We start from the raw sequence: 25,697 nt of genomic DNA, 5'->3' as shown, positions 1-25,697 counted from the left end.
CTAATACCTTTTTTTTTCTCTGCAAAACAGAACAGATCTTGCCCTTAGAAATACTAATATTTAGACTGTGCACTCTTCCGGAACCTCTCTCTCTATTCAGTTTTTGCAAAACAGAAAGTGAAATGCCCACTGATGGTAGGGGAAACATAACTTGCAAGTAATCTATGTGTTTTCATATAATTCATTCCTTCTACGATGCAGCTAATGCCTCAGACTTGAAGCCTCATGAGGCAATTGTAGCAGCACACTGATTGAACCTCGTTTGCTCCAGTGGTATTACTATTTTAAGTCCCAATGATATGACACAGATTAGTGTAATATTTTATAACAAAGTTAACTCTAAGAACAGCCACTGCACAGGATGACCGTTTTTTAGGAAGGCTTTACAAAATGCATGGCTTAGAAAACCTTTCAATAAACACAATAACATCTCCATCACAATATTACTGTTTTTCACTGATCAGATTCAAAAGAGCATCCGATAACGTTTTCACAGGAAGCACACAACGAGCTATATCACACCATCATAACTGCAAATCTGCCTATTTCTTCTCTGACATCTCTCCTCTCCCCATCTTCCAGTGAGACTGCCTAGAAATGCTGTTCTTTCTTACGCTTCAGTGATACTACGAAATTACTGTGAAAGTAAAACCAGTACATATCTGCTACGTACTTGACCTGTTTTTTTCCAGTTTTAATCTACGATGCATTTGTCTAACCACATTAAGTACTTCGCAATCTTAGCATTACATGTACAAGCCTATTTCCTTCATCTTTGCTTTCCACTTTATGATGCTTTAATTGTTCACAAGTAATAACGTAGTTGATTAATTTTTTACATTTGAGCTGCAATTATGCTTGGAAATCTAATTTCTAAGAACTGGGGTTGTACTTCAATACAAACACCCCAGACTTCTAAATTACAAAACAAGTTATCCTCCTCAGCCTCTTCTCCCTTGCACCCCCCTTCTTTAGCACTCAGAGGACACTACCACACACTGATGTTTCTCCTGCACAGAAGCACGGGCCCAAACCTGCTTTCAATTTCTATTGAGACGCTAAAGCTCACGCAGTCGCTGGCGGTGCTTCAAACAGAACTTTAAGTACTGTCCAGCATCAGCAGATGCGTTTACATACCAGAAATTATAATTCTGGTTCTAGAGCTGCTGTCTATTACTAAGCCCTTCCTCTTAGTTTTCTGCAAGCTTGAGGTGAAGGTGTTACATTTAAGAAATATTTTTGCCATAGTTTCACAGGATGTAACCACTTAAATTTTCTGGACATAGGAGCCCACAGGAAAGGGGAATGGCCACAGCCAGCATTTGACTCTCTCTCCCTGCTTGAGTTACATGGGCTTCCTCCCAAAGCTCTCAGCCGCGTGCTTGGAAAGCCTGTTCCCTCCACAAATTCTCACGCTCCTGTAAATTCTCATTGGACAAAACTGGGCATCAAGGTTAAACATGAGATTTAGCATTGCCCTTCCTATTGCAGCTAGCTCACTTTATTACATAAATCAGTTACTGAAATACAAATGTAATAACCAATATACAACAAATGTGCATATGAACTACCTTTACACTTAGACTATCATAAAAACACCTTTTTAAAAATGAGGAGAAAAACCAGACAACAAGACCACAGCATTTGTTCTGAGATTTCAGTGCTCTGCCATGAGTTCACGTTCTTTCAGCCCATAGCGTAAGTAGGTGCTAAGTAAATCTTTACATCTTATATGTATACATCTTATATGCTTACATCTTATATAGTGTATTATAAATGCAACTGAAGCTCAGAGAGTAATGATGTTGTTCATTTTTGATGTCTATGTTTGACAGGAGTCCAGATAAAAATGAAGTCCCTGTTTTCCACAGGAAAGTGTGGTTTTTTGGTTGTGTTTGTTGTTCTTTTTATCCTAACGTAAACGAGTGGTTCATTTTCCACATTCCAAACTGTAGCCTCGGCTCTGAAAGCTGCTGTTTTTGAATGGTGTTTTACAGTCATTCCAGTAGGCAATGCGGTTTATAGGGCTTAGGCAGCTGCCACATAAAGTAATGGAAAGCATCATAATTTTATTAGAATAACAAATCTTACAAGAAACTAAGGCTACAATTTAGAACAGCAATTCTTTAAATGCTGAACCCCAGAGAAAAAATAATTGATGTTTAATTGCCTAAGCCTGTTCCATTTGCTCAGTTTTGTAAAACCTCTCAACTGTTTCTGCCTGCACAGGGATATGGTAATGTATCTTACCTGGCTCTTAGAAAAGGATTTTATTTACTTCAAATAAATCACCTTTTCAGGTGATTCATGTTCCAGAGGTTAAAGACTCTCAATATATATGTAATCATTCGGATTTAATTCCATGATAAAATTTCAATACAAAATTCAAACTGAAAAGAATGTCCTATCTAGTCATAATTATGAGTTATGTTTCACTGGTCTCATTATAACGTATACGTCGAGAATGGTTTTCAATGATTATTCAAGGCCATTAGCTTAGAAGAGTCCTTTGCATTCCTGTTGTGCCTTTTCAACATCATCTAGCTCAAGCCGATTGGGTACACTTTTGATCCATCTATTTCATGCATTAAAAGATACTTTACCAAAAGAATTGCTTCAATACTGTTATGGTTATTTGGTACACTACTTTTTTCGCTAAAATAGATTTCCACTGGGTAAAACTCTTCTCATAATTTGCATGTTAAAGAACACATCAAAACCAGTGCACCAGTAGTCTTTTCCAAGTTAAGTCTATATGACCATTGGCCAAAGCAGCCAGTTTTTTGTTGCTGAGTGTTAGGCATCAACGCCCTCTTCTGTAATCTAAATAAAGCATACATTTGCAGATGCTGCAGCACACACAAACTAAATTTCCATCCTCGCACCAAGCATATCTTAAACATCTGCTTTACAAGTCTATCTGGTTGACAACTGGCAACTTTTCAAATAAAATTTAAAATTTTCCAATTAAAATTTGAAATTAAACTGAAAATGTTCAAATTAGAAGCTGCAAAACTACTAATTTTGATGTATTTCCTTTTGAAAGATTTCTGGAGTAGCAGAATGAGCAAGTCAGATGACTAAAGCATCTACTACTGTAGAAATGTCAAATGCAGAAAAAGATGGTTCACAGAGAACGGAAAAGGAAAGATACGTGGAAATACATCAATTTCAGTTTAATTTAGGGAGAAAACTATCCCAAGAGTGAGACATCAGTGGATAATCCTACTCCAAGAAACATTCTATTAGAGTTATCCTCAAAAACATAATGGTATTACAGTATCAAAAAGGTATATAAGGTTAGGGATGTAAATGGAACAAAGCTGTATTTTATTGTTGCCTCATGCTAAAGCAGGATTGTTTTCTAAATGTAACTGTGGTTCAGTGACAAAGATTTTAGTACAGTGACTTTAGGTCCAGGTAAAAAGTTATAATAATTGAGGCAATTATTTTGTCCACTGTTTGCTGCTGAAGCAGGGAATAGCTGCATTCCCTGTTACTAGAACTGCATTCTTCCTAGTCTGCAGCTCACTGCTTTAAGTCAACTTTGGTCATATCTTTGTCAATGTAAATTAACATACCTATTTTGACTCTGCAGGAGCTTTACAGGAATTTTCATCATTTGAAGCTCAGACACGTTATATTCCAACAAAGCTGTATTATCCTTTGATGTTTTTATTTTCTTAGTGTTCTCTTTTATTGATAAGGATTAGCTACACAATGATACAATGCACTAGTCTTATTTTGAAAATGCAACAATTATCTCCACACGAAACAGCCCTGGTGTTCTTGCTCTTCTCTGCTTTGATTCCAATGGACCTAACTCGGCACCATGATTGATATTCATCCCTACGTCTTTTCATGATACACCATGAAGTTTAGTCATGTCAGTAATACTTCAAAGGCAAGGACTGACACACTTACGGTTGAATGCCCATTACAAATCAAGTCTCTCGAAGGAGGAAGAAGCATTATAAACAATGACGATATTTAAAGGATCAGAGTGTTTTGGATCACGATGCAGATTTTGTTATGGCATGGTTGCGGATAAAATCTGTATAGCATCTTTCCTCCACAGGACAACTGCAGTCATTCCTCTGCCTCTTGCATTACTCACCACCACACAGAAGGAGACAGGATTTGAACTATAAATGACTGAAAATAATACTGAATGCTATAATTACAATTAGTTAGTGGCTCTCAAAAAACAGCTTTTTCAACATTTGCCACTACAGACCAAATTAAGCTACAAAGAACTTCCTAATCCTTTAGCTGCAAACAACTGCCTAAGGTAATTAAAGTACTTAACTAGATTGCATTCCTGTTGATCCTTCCTATAAATTGCTGGCTACAATGACAGAGAAGGAATGTGAGAACTGCTGATACACTCTCATTCTATAACCGGATACAAATTTTGTTCCACATTTGCTTTGTAGTCCAATTATACTTCCTTTGCACAACCATTATTTCTCTTTTAATTTTTTTATGCAAAATGATAACTCATTTTGGCAGTGGTAGGACGTAGAGAAAACAATAGAAACATCAGAATTTGATTTGTTATTGCTTATTTTTTCCCCCAAGAAAAGCAGAAAGGGGTTACCAATCTGAGCTGCCTAAATCAATGTCAGGTAGGAGCTTCAGCTAGTTTCCCCTAGTTTTCAGGAGTTTCAGCTAGTTTCCCTTTCCCCTAGCTAGCTAGCTAGGGGAAGACAGACAGTAAAAGAAGTGCTGATAATATATTTTGTTCTGTTTTCTGAAATGTTTTCCGTTTCAAAAAAACACGTGTACTGCAAAATTACCGATTTTCCCATTATGTGCAAAAAGCAACACAGGGTGTACCACGGAATTGTTAGGGCCGTGGGTTATGGTCTAGGTTTGTTTTTTTCTCTGCTTTCAGAAGGACAGGGCATCAGAATCATCCAAGACGAGTTTTTGATCAAACAAAGGAGCTTAATACTGCCCTTTAAGTAATAAGTTGATTTGTTTTCTGTATTCAGATTATGTTCTGGGTATTTATTAATTCCTTTCATAAGCAGTATAGCTGAAGTTACATGTTTTCAATATGCTCTTCTTGCCATTACAAAAAAATTAAAGACCCAAAAAACTAACAGGAAAAATTTTTCCCATAAATGGTTGCTTTTTCAAAAAACAAAACAAAACAAAAAGTAAAACCCTCCCCTTCGTTTCATTAAGCATAATTTATCAAAGGAAATCGACATTTATCACTGTGGGGAAAAAAAGAAGTTCATCCTTTCTTCAGAAGATTTTTATATATCCTAATTAAGTAATAGGCCTATGAAAAATACAAAAGCTTCTGTTCACTAGGGTCTTGAAGCAAATCAAAGGTTCTGCTGCACTTCACAATTACATTCCCAAACATATCTACCATAATTTCCAGTGTTTGTAAGTGGCCTGTCATAGAAATGCTAGGTTATGCTCCTTAACAGCAATACTTGTATATATTCTGTCTGCTGAAGACAGGCAGCAGTTAAGACTCTTTTTCTGCAGGTGCAGGAAGGAAACCACACTGAAAGTTTCCTCTCTCATGAGATACATTCATGTGCATTAGCTACACTTACATCTGCAGAGAGGACAAGCTGTACACCCACCAGAAAAGGATCATGAAGTAGGTGGGCTGTAGGGTCCCAGGAGGAGCGTGAGTGACAAGGAGAAGGGACTGCCAACTTCCTCAGGGCTGCTGGGCACAAATGCGTTGTGAAGTCGTCAAGAAAGTGGCCTGCAGAGTGCTGACGGCAGGGATAGGTGAGCGTTGGAGATGGGTAGCTCATCCATACGTGCACACCCAAGCATTGTGGCCTGGGCCCTGGGGAGACCTAGGCCTGGCTGGTTTGCTGCGAGGCATCTCAAGCACCCATGTCTCTCAGGCCATTCAGAGAATGTATCTGGCCCCTGCAGAAATGTATTTGCTTCCTACTAATCCAGGAAACAATCGTTACTAGCTCATTTGACTATTCACAAAATAAGCATATTGTATTAGAAGTTCTTCACTAAAATTTTAAGTACATGTCTTAAAGAAATGCATATGAATTCTACTTCTCTGCCTAAGTATCGATACAATGTTACAGCAGAAAGTATACTATAATTGAGGTGTGGTGTCTTTTACTGTTTTAAACTGAGTTTGAATGAGAGTTTTCAAACCAATGTAATGCCAGAGCAACAGTGGGCATCCCTACGCTATCAGTCTTACCCAAGGAGCAACACTTTCATAGTGTATCATTGCAATTATATAAGAAACTTGAAACAGTTCAATCATCTTTTAACAGGTTGTCCAAACTAGTCTGAAAAGCATTCATTTTTCATATTACCATACTACCTTCCTGAACGGACTGTCAAGCCAGATACAAATCTGCAGGGGGACACTTCCATCCGACAAAGCTGGCTGCCGTAGAGACCACACTTCCTGTCACTGTGAAGGAGCAATGAGTAACACAGAAGTAAAACAACAACATCGTCACACTGAGGGAGAATTTCTTCCCAGAGGCATATCAAAAAAAAAATTAAAAAGAGGAAGAGAATGAGAGAGAAAAAGGAAAAGAGAAAAGAGAATCTTTAACTGAAAGCATTGAAGAGTAGACGATCATCAGGTTCTTCTCTACTCCTTATGAAAGGAACTAGGCAAGGCAACAAGGACCACCAGAGTCTCCAAATGTAACGAGATCACATTTTTACAACTTCAAGTTCATACAGAAAAAAAGGCTCCTAAACTTAGCTATAAATTTACTACATCTAGCAGTAGTAGTAGCAATATGGAACATACACGTACCAAAACCTTTCTAGTTCCCAAACTGAGTATCTGTACTTAACAGTTCAGTACAGAATTGCACTAAAGTTAAAATTCTCCCATTTACCCTGTTGTCCACCAGTAAGTACCCAATCAATTGCTGTGACTCCCAGACTAGTATTTGAAGCTGAATTCATGCATGAGCATCTTGGCCAGGTAAGCACAGTTGCAAGGCACAAATTAAACAGCTTCAGCACAGTTGGGCTATTAAAATGACTCACCATGTAGGCGCACTGATGTATTTATCAGAAGAAAAATCTGACTTGATTCTTTAGAGGGTAAAGTGATGCCAGAGAAGTTGTAGCATTTACCTAAGAACTTAATCTCGAAATTTCCCTTAAAGTTCATGAAAATATTTCTTTATGATATGGCAAACAGTTGGTAAATTACAGTATCTGGTCCACGACATAACCAGTAGCTCTAAAAACAAATCAATAGACACAGTATCTTTGGGAAAAAAAAAAAAAAGGGCAAAATCTACGAATGTGACTGCAGCTGAAGCACAAATGTACAAGCCAGCTTTAAATCAGCCAGCTCAAACGGCTCTATGTTGCCATCACTCCTCTGCACTGCAGGACAGTCTTATCCAAGGATATCATTTAAAAAAGGACACAAGCACCTGCTTAACTTTTAATTAAAAATTAAGCACCCGAATTGCACTACACTTTTTTCAAGCACTGGTAGCACATGAACAGGTTTTACTCATTGTTCACATATGAAGAGCACACAGCAGCAGAATATTATCTTCCCCGAGACTGGTGTGTTTGAGAAATTTCCATTTCCGTATTGTCCCTTGTAGTGTGAGCATTCAGCTGATACTTTGATCACAGAGCTGAAGCTAAGTTGTTTCAATATATAACTTCCAGTTGCCTGGCCTTGCCTTCTTTCCCAGGCACTCTCTAAGAACTTGAAACGGAAAGGAGGATTCCTCGTGTCATTGCTCGGCCTCAGCAGCTGATTTATTTTTATTTGAATTCAGATAAGGAGAACTAAAGTTAAGACTACGCAAACAGAATAAACTGCTCAAATTATTGCAGCATCTGTGCACCTTCACTAGAAACTGACTGAATTATCACCACAGCAACACAAACAGGCCTTGAAAACTTGAACTGTTAAGCCAGCATGGGTTTGAAGTCTTGTATTTCTACAAAATATAACAACAAATTAATTCAATATCCTAGACAAAGTGGAGGGCGCAGAGGAAGAAGTAAGCTAGAGCTCACAGTTCCTGTTTTCGTCCTGACCTCGCACTGACATTCAGACTATATATTTCTCTGCATCGCTGCCCGCTGGGGAGTGGAAGGCTGAGAGCTATGCAGGGGGGCCTCTTGCTACTGCCAGTTGGACACACAAAGCATACTTTGTTGAGCACAGAAAATAAGACAAATTGTGCATTACTCCTCTAGAGAAAGCAGAGAAACGCCCCTCCATTCCAAAATTCATCTTTATGGAAGAGCAGCGAAACGCTGTTGTGCTCTAGCAGCCTCCAAAGCAACACAGAAAAATGGCCAAAGCACCTAACAAGGACCGCACCTTCCTCCTACAGGTTTTACAGCTTCACCAAACAGGCTCCTTCATGCTTGTTATGAGCAGGATACCACTCCCAGGCCTGCTAAAGATAAGATGTTTGCATGGCCTGAGGAAAGCTAGAGCTTTCTCTGCTTACTTTGCTGCTGCATTCTTATATTATCACATTACTCAGGCAAGTGCACCTCTGCTGAGTGACAGAGGGAAGGATTCTGCCCACAGTGCACAAGATGCACAACAGTTAGTAATTCCCTACATATTGCTAAGGAATTGCTTTCTCATGAAATGTTTATGAACTTCAAGAGAAAATACAGGAAAAAAGTAAATAAATTGGCCTTTTATTCCTCCAATCCTGATAATATCTAATTACTGACACTTCAAAGAATCCTTAAGCCTTGCTGCTACCACTTCTGGCATGTTTATTTGCTACTTACAGTAAAATTACATTAAGCAAATACAGTACATTATTTAAAAACACTGAAGAGTTTCCTACTAAGGCAAAATAACATCATTAGTCAAATATTACACAATTCACATTAAAGGCTCTTTTCCCCCCAGGCTACATTTACAGCTTCTTGCCTCCAGAAGATCTTACATACAGCTCTACTGCAGTTCACAATATAATTGTTTTTAGTTATTTGTAGCTGTTTGTTAACATTAATATGCATTTTTATTTGTTTTAGATTATATAAAATTTCCTCATCTAGCTTTCGAAAGCATTTCTTACTCTAAACATACTCTGTCCAAGCAATGTTCTTTTCCCAAGACTTAATGGCTAGAGAGCTGGCCACTGCTCAGCCCTCTGTGATATTCACAGTTTCGGAAACGTATGCATCAAAACCATTGAGATGCACAAACATAAGCATACAAATCAAAGCATCTATGTTACTTTCGGGAAAGGCAATTAGGAATGCCAATAATCATACTGTAAATTATATTGTAAAGATCTGTGCAGATCAGCTCACAGCTCTGCACTCAAGTCAGTGCAATTCTGCATGTGTCAAGGGCTTCCTCTTGCTTGATATTCACAGGGGAGACAAAGAGATGACCTTGGCAGATTTAGACAAAGGAACTGGTATCTGTTCTGCTTTCATTAAAACTGGATATGGGGAAAACAATCTACATGTAGAAAGCACAGGGATGAAATTAGAAGAGGAAAGTGAAAGGAATACTGATGTTTCATAACTCTTGAGATTTTCTTGAATCCGTACGCTTTAATCCCCCTACAATTGCTTTGAAAGTTTACTCAATTCCTGTACTAATAACATGCAAAAGATTTCTGAAAAGATGTTTCATTCCCCACATATTTGTAAGAAATATTGGTTTAAAAATATTAATATGGTGATGCTGTTTTAGGCAAAGAAGTTCAAATACTAATTTGTCTAATTTGTCTAAGCACAAGCTTGTTTTCTTTTTAAAAGAATTCCAAAGACCTACAAGACTAACAAATTGGAACAGCAGCAGAAGTCAGAGCATGTTTCTGAGACTCGAGTGCATGAAATAAGCATAATTTATGTGACTATGTGCCACCAACGTGATTTAAAATACAAAAAGCAAAAAGCACGCAAACACAAACCAGAAAATAGCAGATGAACATACTTCCTAATATCAATAAGGTGAAGGGCGAAAAAAATCTAGGAGGTGACACCACTCAAGTCCTCAAGCACACGCTAACTGCATCCAAGAACTGCCTTACTTTGAATTCATAAAGGTTTATGAAATGCTAAAGTGGCTGATAGCATAGAAAAAAGCCAATCAAATAACAGTTCGTGTTTGTCTTTCAGTGGAGAAGAGGTAAAAGCTTAGTAAGCTATTTGAAGTAACCATAAAAAATACTCTGAGTTTCCATGTAGTATTTTGGGGCCTATTGTCTTTCCAAATCCTTAGTATTCCAAGAGCCATATGATCAAAAGTCACAGCAGTAAGCCAGTAATTAGATGCTAACAGTATTTCAAACATGAAGTCATTGCAACAAGAACTAGATGACGGACAAAATTTGTGTTAAACCTTTAGATACAGGTAGTCTGGGAAGGAAGCAATGATGCTTTAACTTGAGACATTATCACCAGAGTGAAAAAGATGTTGCAGTTAGATACAGACTTAAGCCACATACTTGCACCAAGGCTAGATGCATACGAGGAAGACAAATTTCATACCTTATGAGTATACCTTATTATAGCTAGTAACAGATATGATAGTGTGTGTATATTTTAATCTGACTCAAGTATTCGCACCTACGTTTCAGGTCTCTCATATAATTCACTGTTCTTGGTTTTTATACTTAAAAAGCATTCATGCTAAGATTTTATAGAAAAAGAATTACTGATATGTAAGTTTTATTTCTATTATGTTTTCTTCCTTTTCCTGAAAAAAAAAAAGTTATTTTCAGTTGTTAAGAAATAAAATCTTGTTTCTTAACAACAATAAAAGTTGTTAAGAAAGAGATAAATCTTACAACCCATGCTGTGGTTACCATTGTCATCTAATGCAACAGGACAAGATATCAAATTACAGTCTATTTAACTTAATAGTTTTTCCTTGGAAGACCACTACCACACTTCTGAAGATGCCATCATAGCTCATATCACAGCAGTAAAACAGTCATTCAAAAATACTGAAATATCTAAGATTAGCATTTAGGAGTCATATTCTTTCTAAAAATCAACTGCTGACTAAAAAAACGGTGCAAGAATAAGAGAACTATTTATACAAAAAGAATAATCTTAATAAGCCGATTAAAAAGTCCATTTCTCAAGAGTATAAGCGCCCATTTCCTCTGTGCACCTCATTACAAAAAGTCAGGGAAAAGACAGACTAATGAACAAAAGAAAACCTAGCCTCAGACCGGTTCCTGCTTTTGGAAATACCAACATAACCTCCAGTGAAACAGAAGAGAGGTCTACGTAGCTATGCACAAGAAAGAATCTGGCCTGATGTTTAAACTGCACTTATAAAAGATCACGTTATTTGAAGCAATAACTCACTGTTTAGACACATCAGGCATTTTTGTCTGTTCTTTTTTCCTTGTATCCACTGTCGGTTCTACAGGGGTAAGTACTACAGCAGCACACGAGACTATCGACTGGTATGAGTCTTCCCGGCAAACTGCAAAGATAAAAATCTCAATGTTAAAAAGTGAACTCAGTGTGTACGTTAAATGTTTTTTAAAAAGCAGAATATATAATCAAGTCCTACTGAAACAAATAAAATTGCAAAAGATTCATCAGACCTCATTATGTTCTCCTGCAACGAAAAGCTTCATTATTTTTCACATTTCCTAAGCATCGGCTTGGCACCTTTTTTGCCATAGACTGATGTGCCCATCATCACTCACTAAGGTTCAGCTAGCACAAGATAGGTCTAGCTCACTGGTGTGTCCAAGTCCTTAAGGAGTCTTATTTTCACAAATAAGGTTAGAATATGATGCATTTCTTCTTTTTTTTTTTTTTTTGGTCACAAATTAAAAGCGAGAGCGTAAAGCAAGAATGGCTTTCAGACAAGCCTCTCACTGTTAGGAATTTCAGATTTGGTAAGAGACTAGTTTTGAGAAAGTCTGACTTGTCCGGTTCTTTGGCTTCAACGACTCACTTCAGTTCAGAAAGGCCAAGTCCAAACGGCCTAAGAGTGATATCTGATAGGTTGATTCATGTTTTCCTTTCATACAAATTATTTATGCATCATTGTGCTGGATGATATGACTCAGATGATATTTAGAGCTGGAAGAAGGATCGTTTATCTCAGCTGAGCATTTGACCCAATTAGAACTAAAGTACCTGATCTCCAAAGAGAAAGCTATACTTGTTAATACACACACATTCTAAAATTTAATTCACAAGTACTACTAAATTAGCGCTTAAGTAGACACCACTCACTGCTACACATTTTGAAGGTATAGATTTCCTTAACAGCCAAGGTCTGCGTTTATGAGCCAAATAAAAGCTGGAAATAAGAGCTAGTTGTATTGTACAAACCACAGCACCTTCTTGTATTATACATTTGCTGAACTATACATGTTGCACATAAGCAAGAAAGAGTGTGATGACTCATGATTTAAGCAGAAAAAAATTACACAAGATTTTACATGTATAACATAGAAAACTATTTTACAGTGTACACATGCACATATACAGCCAGTAACAGACAGTAAAACAAGAACAACCACCACACTTTGACAGTGATTCTAAGCTAGAAATAATCTTTTTTATTGGTGCATACATTAGTGAAAGGTTGTGACAGCTGGGAACACTGAACTGGGACATTTATCAATGGAAAACTTGTTTCTGATGCCTCACTAACCTTCTACCCTCCACAGTCACGTACAACCTCCTAATTACCTACAGGTGACCTATCTTTTGCAGAGCCTGTTCTCCTCTAATAAAATTCTGCAGTAAAACTTTCTCCATATTACCTCCCTTGAGCGCCAGCCCAGAACAATTCACAGGAGACATACAGTGGCCGTTTACCCTGAGCGCTCAAATTGCGCTCAGTACGAATTCAGCGCACATCTACAGATACTGCATGCCGGACAAACACCCTGGAGTGAAAACTTGTGCCTTAAGGCAGCTACCGAGCACATTCAATGGAAAAGGTCAAAACCTGCTTGGATATTTGCACAAAGGTCTGAAATATGCAAGGGGTTTTTTGTTTTCAGAGCAATTCTGAGCCATTCTCAGCAGGTTCTGATAGGAAAAAAAATCTTTCTATGGAGTACAAATAATTACGTTGAACACATTTGGTGCTCTCCAGCATTGTTTATGCTTGCACATTTAAATACTAGTGCCCCCTCCGCACCAGGTGACTAGACACAAATTAGCCAGTCCTGAATTGCCAGCTTCATTTTTCTTTGCAAGTGTTATTCACAACTCATTCACTATTAGACACCGATCTCCAAAACAAGATACCCAAAGAGAACCTGCTCAAAGAGAACTTACTACATCGCGTATTGCTATATGAGTGGGATAAACATTACAAGTTGCTACTTTAAAAAAAAAAATTGAGGGAACTATGCAAAACACAAAAAAGTGAGAACACAGAAGAAAATATGAGTTTTAGGTGAGTTTTATCTTACTGTAAATGTTACGTGCAACCAGCACACCTCATCTTCGAGAGATGCTATTTGGTTGGCACCAAGCAATTCAGTGGCAGTATCTTCAATATCCTGTATGGACAAATCAGTATCTTCTCTTTACAGTCACTGACTGCAAATGAGAAGATTTAGGTCTGATTCTTGATTTATAGCTGAATTGTAAAAAGACAGGTTTGTCTAGGGGCAATATTGAAATTCATTATCTGATTTTTAACCCCAAATACCAATTAAACAAAGGGAGAGTAAAGGATGAAGCAAATAGGTATTTCTCTTTAAAACAGAAGAGTGGTGATACCGCTTGAAGATTTAGTTATTAACTGACAACTCGTAAAAGGTCTTGTAACTATGAAAGCATCGTAGGGTAGGATTTTGCCTGGATCACCTACTATCCATCAGAGTAGTTACAAAGACAGATAAAACAGTAAAAAAGATGACACTGTTAGACTCACCCTTTACAGAAATTTCACATGAATGAGCAAAATTCTGAAACTGCTTTTGTTTAATAACCAAGGCTATATTGGGGCTGATTAATCCCTTAGTTTACAGTTGAAGACAAACCCAGTAGTCTGCCAGTGAACTGAGCTTGAGGAGTTTATTATCCTCCCACTCTAGACAGAAATATGTTTTGGCATGGCTTTTTAAAGCCACTACAGTTCCTCCTTTTTATCTCAAGTCTCTGCGCATGCAGCCATAAGTCATTATGGGATAATTAACTAAAATGTCATGAAATAGTGACAACACAGCAGCAAGTAATTTTCATCTACTGGAGTACATTCTTTATTATCTGTTCATAGGTTGTGTTAAATTAATGAGAACGTCCTTGAAAGCAGAACAACAACTCTGGTATTTAACACTGATGAGGATGGGCACTGTTCTACTCAGGAAGCCCGTTTGGTTTTCCATTCTTCACTTCAAGTTTCTCTTAAGTGTAGTTTCTTTTCTATACCTCCACCTTTTATGCACTGTTGGCCTACACTTCACTAAAAAAAAAAAAAATTGCTGATGTCTACCTACTGTACTCATCATTAATCTGAGTCTCTCAGATTCCCCAAATATTACAGACCTTGGAATACCAAACCAATACACTAAGGGATTTTCCCCTCTTTAACCATAAGTCCTCTCAAGGGTACAATTTTATCAGTCAGTAAGAACTTTAACATTTAGCCTTATCAAGCAAAGGGGTAAGGAAAGTAGAAAAAAAGTAAAATTTTTCATTACATGAGTTGGTATACGTAAAAGCCATCAGTGTCAACATCTGCCCCAGGCTACAACAGTATTTCGGAAGTGAGCGGGCAAGTTAGTTCTATGCCTTCCTGATCGACTCTGCTAGCTGTTCACACCCTCGTGGTTTATGGACAAAAAGGAGAATTGATATTTTTAACCTGTAAAAAGAAAGTTTCCATAGCTGCTGACTGCTCCTCTTTCCTCTGTATTTTCTTATCAGCTTGGTTAGATTTCCCCTTCAATACTATTGATGGTGCTTTAACTTGAGAGATTTTACTAAATGTTTTTACCATGTTATTTTAATTCTATTCTTCTTGGATATCATATAGGAAAGTTTGCAAAATGCCTGATTATAGTCATTCATCTAGCTGTTCTATTTCCCTAACACTGTGCTATGTAAAAAGCAAGTGTTTTTCTTCAGTCTATGAATAAAAAAATGTGCCCTTTGCCTACAGTATGTAGTAAGTGAAGGGAAACATGTTGAATCTAATCACCAACAAACATGCTGGGAATAGGACAAGTAAATGCCTCTGCATCTAAAAAAATGTCCCCAAAATGCCTTATGTCCCAAGCATATGTATTGTATAGGATCACTATCTGAGTTCACCACTTCCTTAACCTTTATTTTCCAGCTACAGAAAAGATAAGTAAGTGCTAACAAAAATTGCCTCATGTAGCTGAACTACTGCTATGTTTGCATATGCTGTCTTAAGGGCCAAAGTCCAGTTCCCTTGTTCGCACTGGGTAGTATCTTGCCCCACAAATGAGGGCATAAACTTCTAAACAGTGTGCATAGGTCTGCCAGGAGTGGACTGGGCAATTCAGGTTATTATTTATGTATAATCAACAATCACTTCATGAGAGGACAGTTGTTGGTGATGCATTACCTCTAATCTGGCCTGTTTATTATGAATTCCCAATATCACTTCATGTAATTTTTTTTTTTTTTGGAGGGGGAGAAGGAAAATTATTATTTTAATTCTTTCCAAAACAAGAAAGTAACAACCAATAGTTTTCTGGTGCATCTGTTATATTTTCACAATGGCACACACACTTTCAGTACATGCTGAATCTAGAGTTACCTTAGCACAGTACCTGTTGTATACCTCGGAAAACTGTGGAAACTGCAAGGAAGCAGCACTGAAGTGAACAGTGATCAGCTAATTTTATACTAACTGCAAAAATTCCTTTAAATGCAAGGGACAATAATATTTACTATCTCAGGGAATGTCTTCTGGAAAAAAAATAGGTAATTCCCACGCAAGTGAAATGGTTCTTTCCAGTAATCGCATCCCCTTTATTCCTAATGTAACCATTATGTAACCAGTCAATAAGTGTAGTGAAATAATACAACTGGAAGAACATCTTTGCTACGTATTAGCATTTTAAAAATTTGTTTCTCTTACAGAAATAAAGACAGTATGTATCAACTCATATATAGGAAAACTCTACAGAAACAATAAAAACAAATGGACTAACTTCACATAACAATATTTTAAGAGATCAGTACTGCTTTTAAAAGTGACATAACTCCTCCTCCAGATTCCTCAGTTTACACTTTAATGAAGCATGCAGTTTGTTTCTTTCATTGCCAAGTGTTTTAGAAGTACTTCATATATTTATTATTAGGAAGGCTGACTTGGCCTAACACTAGTTGGTTTAAGCATTCCCAAAACATCATTTAGTATCAAAAACATCATTACTATCAAAATAAATCTACACATTTGGAGAAAAAATAAGCGCAATTTTTTGTCTTTTTCTTTCGAGAACAATGAGAATGACTAATTTAACAGTTACTTCAAGTTAGATCAACTAGAGAAAAATTTTTAATTCTCTGAACAGCAGGACCAGTAGGAAACCTTCAACGCTACTGAATATAAAGTATATATCTGGAGAATAAAAAGATTTTAAGCTCTAGGGATGTTTTCTCCAGCATCTACTGCAAATACTCTGCTAATTATACACTTTTTTTTTTAAATTAGAAAAAAGATGAAATCTGGCTAGGCAAAAAAAAAAAGTCTCCTTTGATACAAGAAACAAGAGGTCATTCAGTGAAATTAATAGTAAGTACTACACAATGTAGGGAAAATAAAAGGAAAATGTTCATATGCGGTGTATAATGGATGCACAAGGGATTCATGACACAGGCAGCCAAGGACAATGAAGTATTCCTGGATTTAAACAAGCTGGAAACTAACTCTAACAATTCAATTATTTGCACTTCTGATTTAAGTTCAACCATTATTGAAGAGACAAACCAAGTCTGGAAACAACTGCTGTTTTGTAACAAAAACTTTTGCTTTTTTCCAGTAAAAAGTTAGGCAATCAACTAGGACCATGGAGGATCTTATCCCTTTGACCTATTAGTCACCTGCCACTGCAGGAGGCAGGGCACTGAAACACTGGGAGCAGTATCTGGATCCAAAGTTTCAACTACACATTTCTTTTTATATTTGCTGGCTTTCCATAGTATTTTAATTACTCCAGAGCACTAACTCCAGAATCAGGCATTTGCATTTCAACACACTGTTCTCTGAATTTAGCTCTGCCATAACGAGGCTTAGGAAGTGAGCCGAATTCTGAGGTGACCTGAATGAATGGAAGAGTTGCAATATCCCACTCATATGTGCACTAGTATGTTCTATGAATAAAGCAAATAAGAAACGACAAAAAACTGTTTTACAGGTAAAGCAAGGAGTAGGTCATACAGATTCCCCTCCCCCAAAAGAGGGGGGGGGGGTTATATTGCAAATTTCTTCCGTTAAATTATTTCAGTTTTGAAGAGAATGAATGAATAGCTGAGGGAAGAAAAAGGAACATTTTAAACACGCAGCTCAAGCTACCTTTCCCAGGAGCTGTTGATACCAGAAGTAGTTCATTAGAGAAGACCTTGAAATCTAGCGTATTAATTCCAGCATCTCCAGTAAAAACTATGGCTAAGTTGGACAGGTTTTGAAGACTTAGACTCATTTATTTCTACTGACATTTTGAATTCAATGAAAAGCTATGCTGTTTCCGTCCCTCTCAGTAGTTCACCAAAAGAATCCTGAGCTGCTCATTCTGTTGAGTTTTTCCTCATATACCTAATCTTTTCCAGTTATTGTATTCTAACTTTTTATATACTTCTCAATTTTAACATTTTTTTAAATAATGCTGTATTTGAATTAAAAAGAATCAATTCTTAAATTTATTATAATTCAGTTTTTCTAAAACATACTTCTAACTTTTTCCAAAGATGTTCTTAGTATTTCTAAATAATACACACTTAAGTAGAGAAGTAAACCTCAAGTAGAGAAGTAAACCTCAAAGGTTTGAGATGCTTCTCCCAAATTTTGCGTGTAATTGTCATTTCTCCCTAAATCAGGAAAGAAAGAAGAGAAAGGGAGGGAGATGAAGATGAAGCACTAAGAAACAGTTTGCCACTTGCAGTTTCAGACTTCACTCAAGTTAATGAAAACATAGAGGGAAAAATGCCCCAAAAGTAGTCTTAAAATTTCAAGACATTCTGGTCTGAATTGAGAGAGATATTTGGGGTTTCACGTGTCATTGATTTTGTTAGTTTTCAGTTCCTATGGTTTACTTACACTGTGCCAACTCGCAGAATGTTAGAGAAGTTTCAACGCAGTATCAAAATACTCCACTTCAAGCAGTAAAAAACCTCAATGTCACACTCCTATAGCAAGTCATCCCATTACCTTTTCAAATCACCACCATATTTTTTAGATTCCACAGTCATTTTCTTAGGAAGCTTTATTTGCCTTTTATTATTGCATCTTATAAATAGCCGTTTTTACAAGTCTTTTATTCCTTCCTCACAACACAGACCTGTTGTCCATTCACTGGGCTCAAGAAAGAACTATTATTCCGACCAATATCTTTGTCAGCTAGAAACATCACGTGCATTAAACGCTTCAGCAAAACCAAGCATCCAATTTCACTTCCATAACCTCAGAAAGTCCCAGAAACACAAAAAAATCTTTGAATCCTGTGTTGCTAAACCTTAGAGCCCAAGGAGACTGTTGACCTCTTTAAAGTCATGCAAAAGGCCACGGTACTTTGGATGAAAACCATTTTTGACAATCTACTTTTTAAAAAGCCTAAGAGTAAAAAAAAATACCTGATTTTCCTGCTTCTTGATTCTAGATTTGATGAGGACCTTAGGGGGAAAAAGGGGGTGGGGAGGACTAAATGTATCACCACTTTGTTTTTAGTTCAACAGTTATTCTAGTGCCTCTTGTCCCTTAGAAATAGCTACATTTCACAACACTGGCCAAATGAATGCCTAAGAGAATGAGACTATATATTCACAGTCCCCAAAGGGTTTGCTGTAATAATTCTGCAATAAAACCACAGGCCCAATTCTTAAATACAGCATAGTCACAATCAGAAAATCTGTAATGGCCCTGTAATTGTCGCTATTACTGGCGAATGAATTACATTCTATCAGCTTCTTATGTTTTCTGGCTCTTTTGTAGCATTCACAAAGGCTGCACACCCATATCTGCTTTGTGTTATCTACAGTGGAAGCCAACTGCGAAGGGTATGTAACTCAGCACTATTCAGAAGTCAGGTAATGCTTCTAATACACTACCAATTCCAGAGTGCGTTATTTGCACCCTTACGTTTGTATTCAAAGTTTATTTATTGTTATAAGTCACTGGAATAATTTAGTAATAGCCATATATGAAATTCAGGCCTAGTAACTCCATAAGAAATTAAACTAAAAGAAGCAGTTCATGCTGCTTCTTTTAATGTTAACGCCTAATGCAATGGAAATCCTCAGGCTTTAGTAATCTAATCATCCTACAAAGAGGAAAAATGATGAAAACATTCATTGATAAAATAATCACCTAGATAATGACGACACAGGTGGCAACGTCTCATACATTTTGTGTTAAGTGCACAGTATTGACAGATTGACTGCAGTTTGGTCTCTCTCGAGAAGGAAAGCGTATCACCTTCGCTCCTGTCTAGAGTGGTACCTCCCCAAAGCTCACAATGCTTTGTAGACTTCCTTAACCAGAAGGCTTGTCTCTCTATTTACCCATCCCTGATGGGCTTTACAAATTTGTTGAATTACTTTTGCACCTATACAAACTTCTGGCATCCACAACACCCTGCAGAGTTCCAAAGCTTAAGTATATGGTATGTGAAGAAGTATTTCCATTAGTTCATTTTAAACTTGCCACCAACTAGCTCCATTCAGTTTCTTCCCCTCCCTCCCCCCCCCCTTTTTTTTTCCACTGAGAAAGACAATGCACAACTCTCCCTTCGCTTTCTTCATTCCATTCATGATTGTACAGATCTCTCCTCGACTCTTCATCAGTCATCTTTTTTGCAGGCCACAGAATCTGAGTTTGTTCTCGCAGAAACTATTCGGTATCTTTGATCACCCCATTATTCCCCAAACTCCTGCAGTGATGGATCACTGTAGCAACAGTGAGAGAAACTAACCTTATTCACTGAAAAATAAGTAGGTTAGTTTTTCAGCTCTAACTACTTTACACTTAAAGCATTGTATATATCTCTAAGTCTATCACGCTTGAGGCTGCTTCTAAAACATTTTCTTATTAGCAAGGAACTGCTTAGAGCTAATATTGTTATATTATACCTATATAAACACATGCAGAAATTAAAACATCAACTTTCAAAGCATAAAATAAAAGCATATTGTATGTCTAATAGGTCGGTATTGCTTCCCAATATCAAAAAGCAGTGTTTAGCAAAAGATATGAAGGAGAACTTGTATTTTATTCACCAGATAGCTCTCCTCTGCATATTCACATGGGAAAAAATGATGGCCACACTTGTATCTAACCCATGCAACATCTGTGACCCCTAGTCCTATAAAATCATTGCCTCACAGAACACCATGGATAGGAAACTACCTTTAACCTGAAGAACAGGGAGATTTCTAGGTATCACTGCAGTGCCACGGACCAAGATCTCACTTTGCCAGCTAATTACAAATATACAGACCAAAAGGCGAGTTCTGCTCCAAAGGCTAAGCAAAGGGATCACAAACAAATTCACGATGGAGCAGGAAGTTAAGGCCACCTGCCCAAGGTCCCATTAACTTTGATTAGTGAGTTGCATTTCTTCTTAAAACCTAGTTTTAACATTATAAAAACAACCAGTTTTTGCTAGTGGCTCTTTAAAATACCTGATTTTAATACAATAAATTCCAAGCGCTTGGTAAATATGCCTCATTGAGTAATTAATTTAATAGCATTTTAATAATCATCCTGCGATCTTTCAGTAGCAATATTAACTGTTAATTTTAAATAGCGTACATCAGATCTTTAACTTGCAGACAAAACTACAGAATACTTCCCAAATGGAGCCTTCAAAGACTGTTTACAAACTCTATTTGAAAAATATTTTGAAAAACTGAAAATGAATATTATATTACCCCTGTAAACGTTGCATCCAGCCCAGAGACCCAAATACCCAAGACAGGTTTCAGGTAGAAACCTAAATTTATCCTCCACCTGCAGCCCCTTCCCACTGTCGCTCTTTCTGGTTTTAAGCATTCCCTCCTTCGGCGCTGAGCCTACCAGCTGCACAGCCTTGGCTGGGAGCAAACAGAACCACTGCCTGCAACCCAGTCTTCTCAGTGGCAGAGGTGAAGACAAAACAGTCTACACTCAGTTGCCACATTTATTTCATTAATCCATTTTCATTTTTAAGAAAACTAGATCGATTCACAAAGTCATTTAAAAAAAAAGACTCTGTTTTGTTATGATGCACTAAGGCACTGAGGCACATCCAGCTATAATCCACTGCTTTGAGTAGCATTAGTTAATGGATACCTTTGCTGTGCTGTAGCACAATTTAGTCCTCTGCTCACATCAAGAAAACTATTCAGTTATTGGAAAAACTTTGGTTGATATATAATCTCAAGAACACCATCTCACACCAGTTAAATGAGAACACCAAATATTTATACGCCTAGCTACTATGATCATAAAGGCATCTCTACAAAAACGTTTATGCTAGAAAATAACTATAACATAACTATATGCAAGAGACTATAGCTTTTCATCCTTCCTTGTTTATATCTGAGTAGATAAATAGTATAGAAACGTCAGAGACACGATCGTGAAATAGGATCCCTTATAGGAAGGTATTGTAATTTAGGGTCTGACACTGAGAGAAAACATTATTCTTACTTTGAATTAGTTACATTAAGAGTTTAAAAAGCAACCAACTTTCACTAGCTTTTCGCAATACGCTATCAGTCAGAATGATTGCATAGCCTTGTATTATTAGCACTGCAGTCTGCGACTTGTTTCATCACATGGACATCAATAAAAAGCACATGCAGAAATGAGTGAAAGGTTGCGATGAAAGACTAATGATCTCAGCCCCAACAATCATGCCTAATTCTGCCAAATGGCAAGAAGTACCATAATTTTAAGTTCTGAATACCTATTAGCACAAAAAGCACAGCCTTATTCATTCCCTTTAAGGGATAAGGTAATATTCAAGCTATAGTTCAAATACAAGCATCGGTATATTCACAGAGGCTTTGAAGGTAATCAGTTAAACTCATTTTGCACAGAAAAGAGTCTAAAACATCTGTAAAACATGTATCAGTATACAGATTCACTTAAACACTAAAACCTTTAAGATAAAACTACTATGCTAAGTTAAAAAAGGTACTAATGCAAGTGGACGGGAACTTCAATACAAGAGAACACAACAAGAACTAAAAAGAAAAGCTAGATTTTCCTAACAGCTTTGTAAGTTATTCTAAGTGAATAAAAATGTATGGTAATATTTGGCAATAGAATCACTTTTCCTGACAATAACAATCTCAGGGATAAAGAGAGAGAGAACATAGTAACATTCAACATGTTGGAGCTCCCAAAATATAATGAACACGTGCCTGTCCACAGAGCTGCTCAGAGTCATTGTGGATAGGTTTATGGGGCAAAAATGGTTGACGCAAACCTCCTCCACTGGCAGTATTTCCAAAGCTCTTGGCCTATAATCAAATTTTAACAAAAGTACCCTTTTAAATGATACTGGAAAGAGCTATGTGACCTGCTTCTAGAGCCAGCTGAAGAGTATGGGAGGAAGGAACTAAAACTTTAAGATTTAAAATTTTAAGATTAAGCCCAGTCAAAAGGGCAGGACTCACATATACTACTCGATAACCCTCAAAATGCAATGTGTCTACATATTTCATAATGTAGACTCTAAGCACTCAAATAACATGACCCAGGCTTCGGAACATGACACATTACCTTAAAAATGCATAGTATTACTTTAAAACAGAAAATACTTGTTTATTTCTACTCGACTTCTGGAATTTATGAGCACTCATGGTGTACTCACATCTTTTTTTAAACTTTTCCATTATCAAGAACTAGAAACATACTCAAACATAACAAAAGCTGTGACTGACAAATCTATGGCGGCAAAAGCTGGAGCTCTTGGGAAACTCGCATGCAGTAAGATTTTCATTAAAAGGACAAGAATTAGCAGCTTTGCACAAAAATGATATTAAGCACTAGTTTAAAATGATCTCCTAGCTTCTGCAAATTTGCTGGTCTGATTAAATCTAAGAGATCTGAGATCTAAATCATGCTTAGATGTAGCTGTTTCACGATGTAGTCATATATTTATAGGAAGGACTAGAGTGGAGAGAGAAACAGGCAAACAGGCTTCCTTTCTTAAAACACTCTAATGCCCTTAATTCCCCTCTCCCCCAATCTTTCTGACTTCTGCCAAGGCTATGAACAACAGCTGCCCTTGATGACCCTGCTGCATTACTAGCTTTCTCAAACTTCTTTTAAAACTGTTTTTTGTTGTGTGTAGTCTTGGATTTTTTTTGTGTTTTGGGTGTGTGTGTGTGTGTGTGTGTGTGTGTGTGTGTGTGTGTGTGTTTTAGCCTTAAAGCATCCTCTCCTACATGAACACATCATAACAGTAACAAGACAGAAAAAACTAAAAGATTTTAAAAAATAAGTTTGTGAAAGCTTACCTTGTGAGTAAGGAATCTCCTACAACTGCTGGTGCCTGCTCAGTGCTGGCAGGACAAATTTGAAGAATTGGTGAAAGAGGATTAATAGCAAAGAAAAGTCACATAAAGCTATTTTTTTCCAAACTGCAACTTCTGCCCCTTTCAGGCCCCAAGCAGCTTATGAGATATGTGACTACCAGGTGGGTTCTAGCTGTGGGCAATAGCACCTTTTCAAAGCTCTCAAGGGCATTAACTGAAGCAGCTTGTGGTTTTGTGCACTCCTTTAAACTATGAAACAAAGATTAGTTAGAACTGCGGCGCTACAGAAAGTACACGTGAAGTACTGGAGCACAGGAGCACAACACTCCATAGAGGGGCTGAGCCCTGACCCAAAGTAAGGCCACTCCTGAGATCTGGGAGTTTATTACCACTAATACCTGTTGGGTCAGCAGTTAGAGGTATCTAACTAGAACTCCTAGGCCTTTATTGGTCCCCTATGGAAGGTTTAGGGCTCACGGTAGGTGCGGCAGAGGCTGGTAGGGCTGCGCCCCGACCTATAGCCTGAGCAGAGCCTTCTGTGGGGTTGGGGGTCAGCCAGGATCAGGGGCAGCCCTGGGGGCAAGTTTCCACATGGCCCGAGAGCCAGGCTCCACAGCGCTCAGCCCAGAGAGAGCTGCAGGGGGAGCAGACCCCATGGCACGTGGGGTTGGAGAGCTGCAAGGGCCAGGCCCTATAACGCTCAGCTCCAGGCTGGAGCAGGCCAGGCTTACCATGAGTGGGCAGCAGGCATCAAGGCACCAACATAGGCAGCATGAGGACCTCATTGACAGCTCCATCCTGGGCAGGGCTGGTGGCAGCAGCAAGCTCCCCCCTGCCCAGCAACCATGAGAGAAACACACGGGGATGAGGCAGGCCAAGGTCACGGCAGGGAGCCCCTTTAGGAGCAGGGCTGCGTACAGGCTGCTGCCCAAGCCCCCAGCCTGAGTGGAAATGGAACCCCAGGTGAGGCTCCTCAGGGCAATTAAGGCCGTCAGTACCCTCCCAGCCCCACCAACACACCTGGTCAGGACTGCTGGCTGTGAGGGGATTACTGAACAAGACAAGGTACCTGCAATAAAAGGACTAATAAGATTTCTTGAGTAGAAAATGCCTCACCTAAGTCCCTCCAGAAACATGAAAGCAAGTGGATTTAAGGGGTGTCTCTTCTGGGATCACACAAACTATTGAGTTTCTGCAGCTTAATGGAGTTGCTTTATGCCAGCTGAGCCCCATAACTGCCTGTTAGCCCGTGGCAGTCCTGGGACAAGGCACGATATCTGACTCCTCAGTGAAGTGGCTTTCGCTAATGCATTTTATCTCACAGTTGTGAATGGCTGTAAGTTCAGTTGTCTGATATGGAGAAACTCTTGAGGCTGCAGTAAATTCATGGGTAGACCTGAATCTGCAGACACTAAATGACGCAGATTGCTCTGGGACGCCTCCGCCCTGACGTAAGGCTGAACAAGGGCACGAGGAGGAGCCAGGCTGCCTGCAGGGTCACCCTGTGCGGGTGCGCTGGGTCTCCATGTAGTGTCCCAGCTTGCAGCCAGCGTGGCTCTTGGTGGTGGGGAGAACTGTGGATTCACAATTGCTGTGTTCCTGTAACTCAACATATCTGAGATATATCTCTCTGCCCAGTTCTAATTGCAAAATGAAAACCAGCCCTGGCTGATGGAAGAAAGAAAGAAAAGCCAAAACCTCTGCTTTTCCCAGAAGAATGCAAAAAGTATTATTGAAAGCACCATTTCTAGATGGAAGCATAAAGCCACCCCCTGGCAATTTTGATAAGACAGCAGAAACAGAGCAACCCTTCTCTCTTCCCTTAAAAGAAATGGAGAAATTCGTAACAGTGATTTTTTCCAGCCATAAGAACAGGCTGCCTCAAAGTTCCCTTTTCAGCCAAAAAGGGAACGATAGTTTTAGTTCTATTTTGTGATCACGTTTGGGTTTGAGTTTCTACTTGAGCTATGTGACGCCCGCCTTCAAGCAGAGGAACAGGGGTGCTTGTGACACTGGCATCTTAACAGGAGGAATATAAAAAGAGCTGC

At 38.2% G+C, this 25,697-nt stretch overlaps 1 protein-coding gene across 7 annotated transcripts in view; it reads right to left on the bottom strand.

The window, feature by feature from the left end:
• The window catches only part of CCSER1 (coiled-coil serine rich protein 1), a 705,894-nt gene that overhangs the window by 519,480 nt on the left and 160,717 nt on the right, over positions 1–25,697 (bottom strand). For all 7 annotated transcript variants that reach the window (XM_068941554.1, XM_068941558.1, XM_068941561.1 and 4 more), the window contains one exon: positions 11,314–11,434. In XM_068941554.1, the coding sequence (XP_068797655.1) occupies positions 11,314–11,434 (121 nt within the window). The remainder of the gene's footprint in view (positions 1–11,313; positions 11,435–25,697) is intronic.

The sequence above is a fragment of the Struthio camelus genome, chromosome 4, assembly GCF_040807025.1.
Source record: "Struthio camelus isolate bStrCam1 chromosome 4, bStrCam1.hap1, whole genome shotgun sequence".
NCBI classification, from domain to species: Eukaryota; Metazoa; Chordata; class Aves; order Struthioniformes; family Struthionidae; genus Struthio; species Struthio camelus.
Note: the sequence above shows the minus strand (reverse complement) of the source record. Positions and strands in the feature narration are given on the sequence as shown.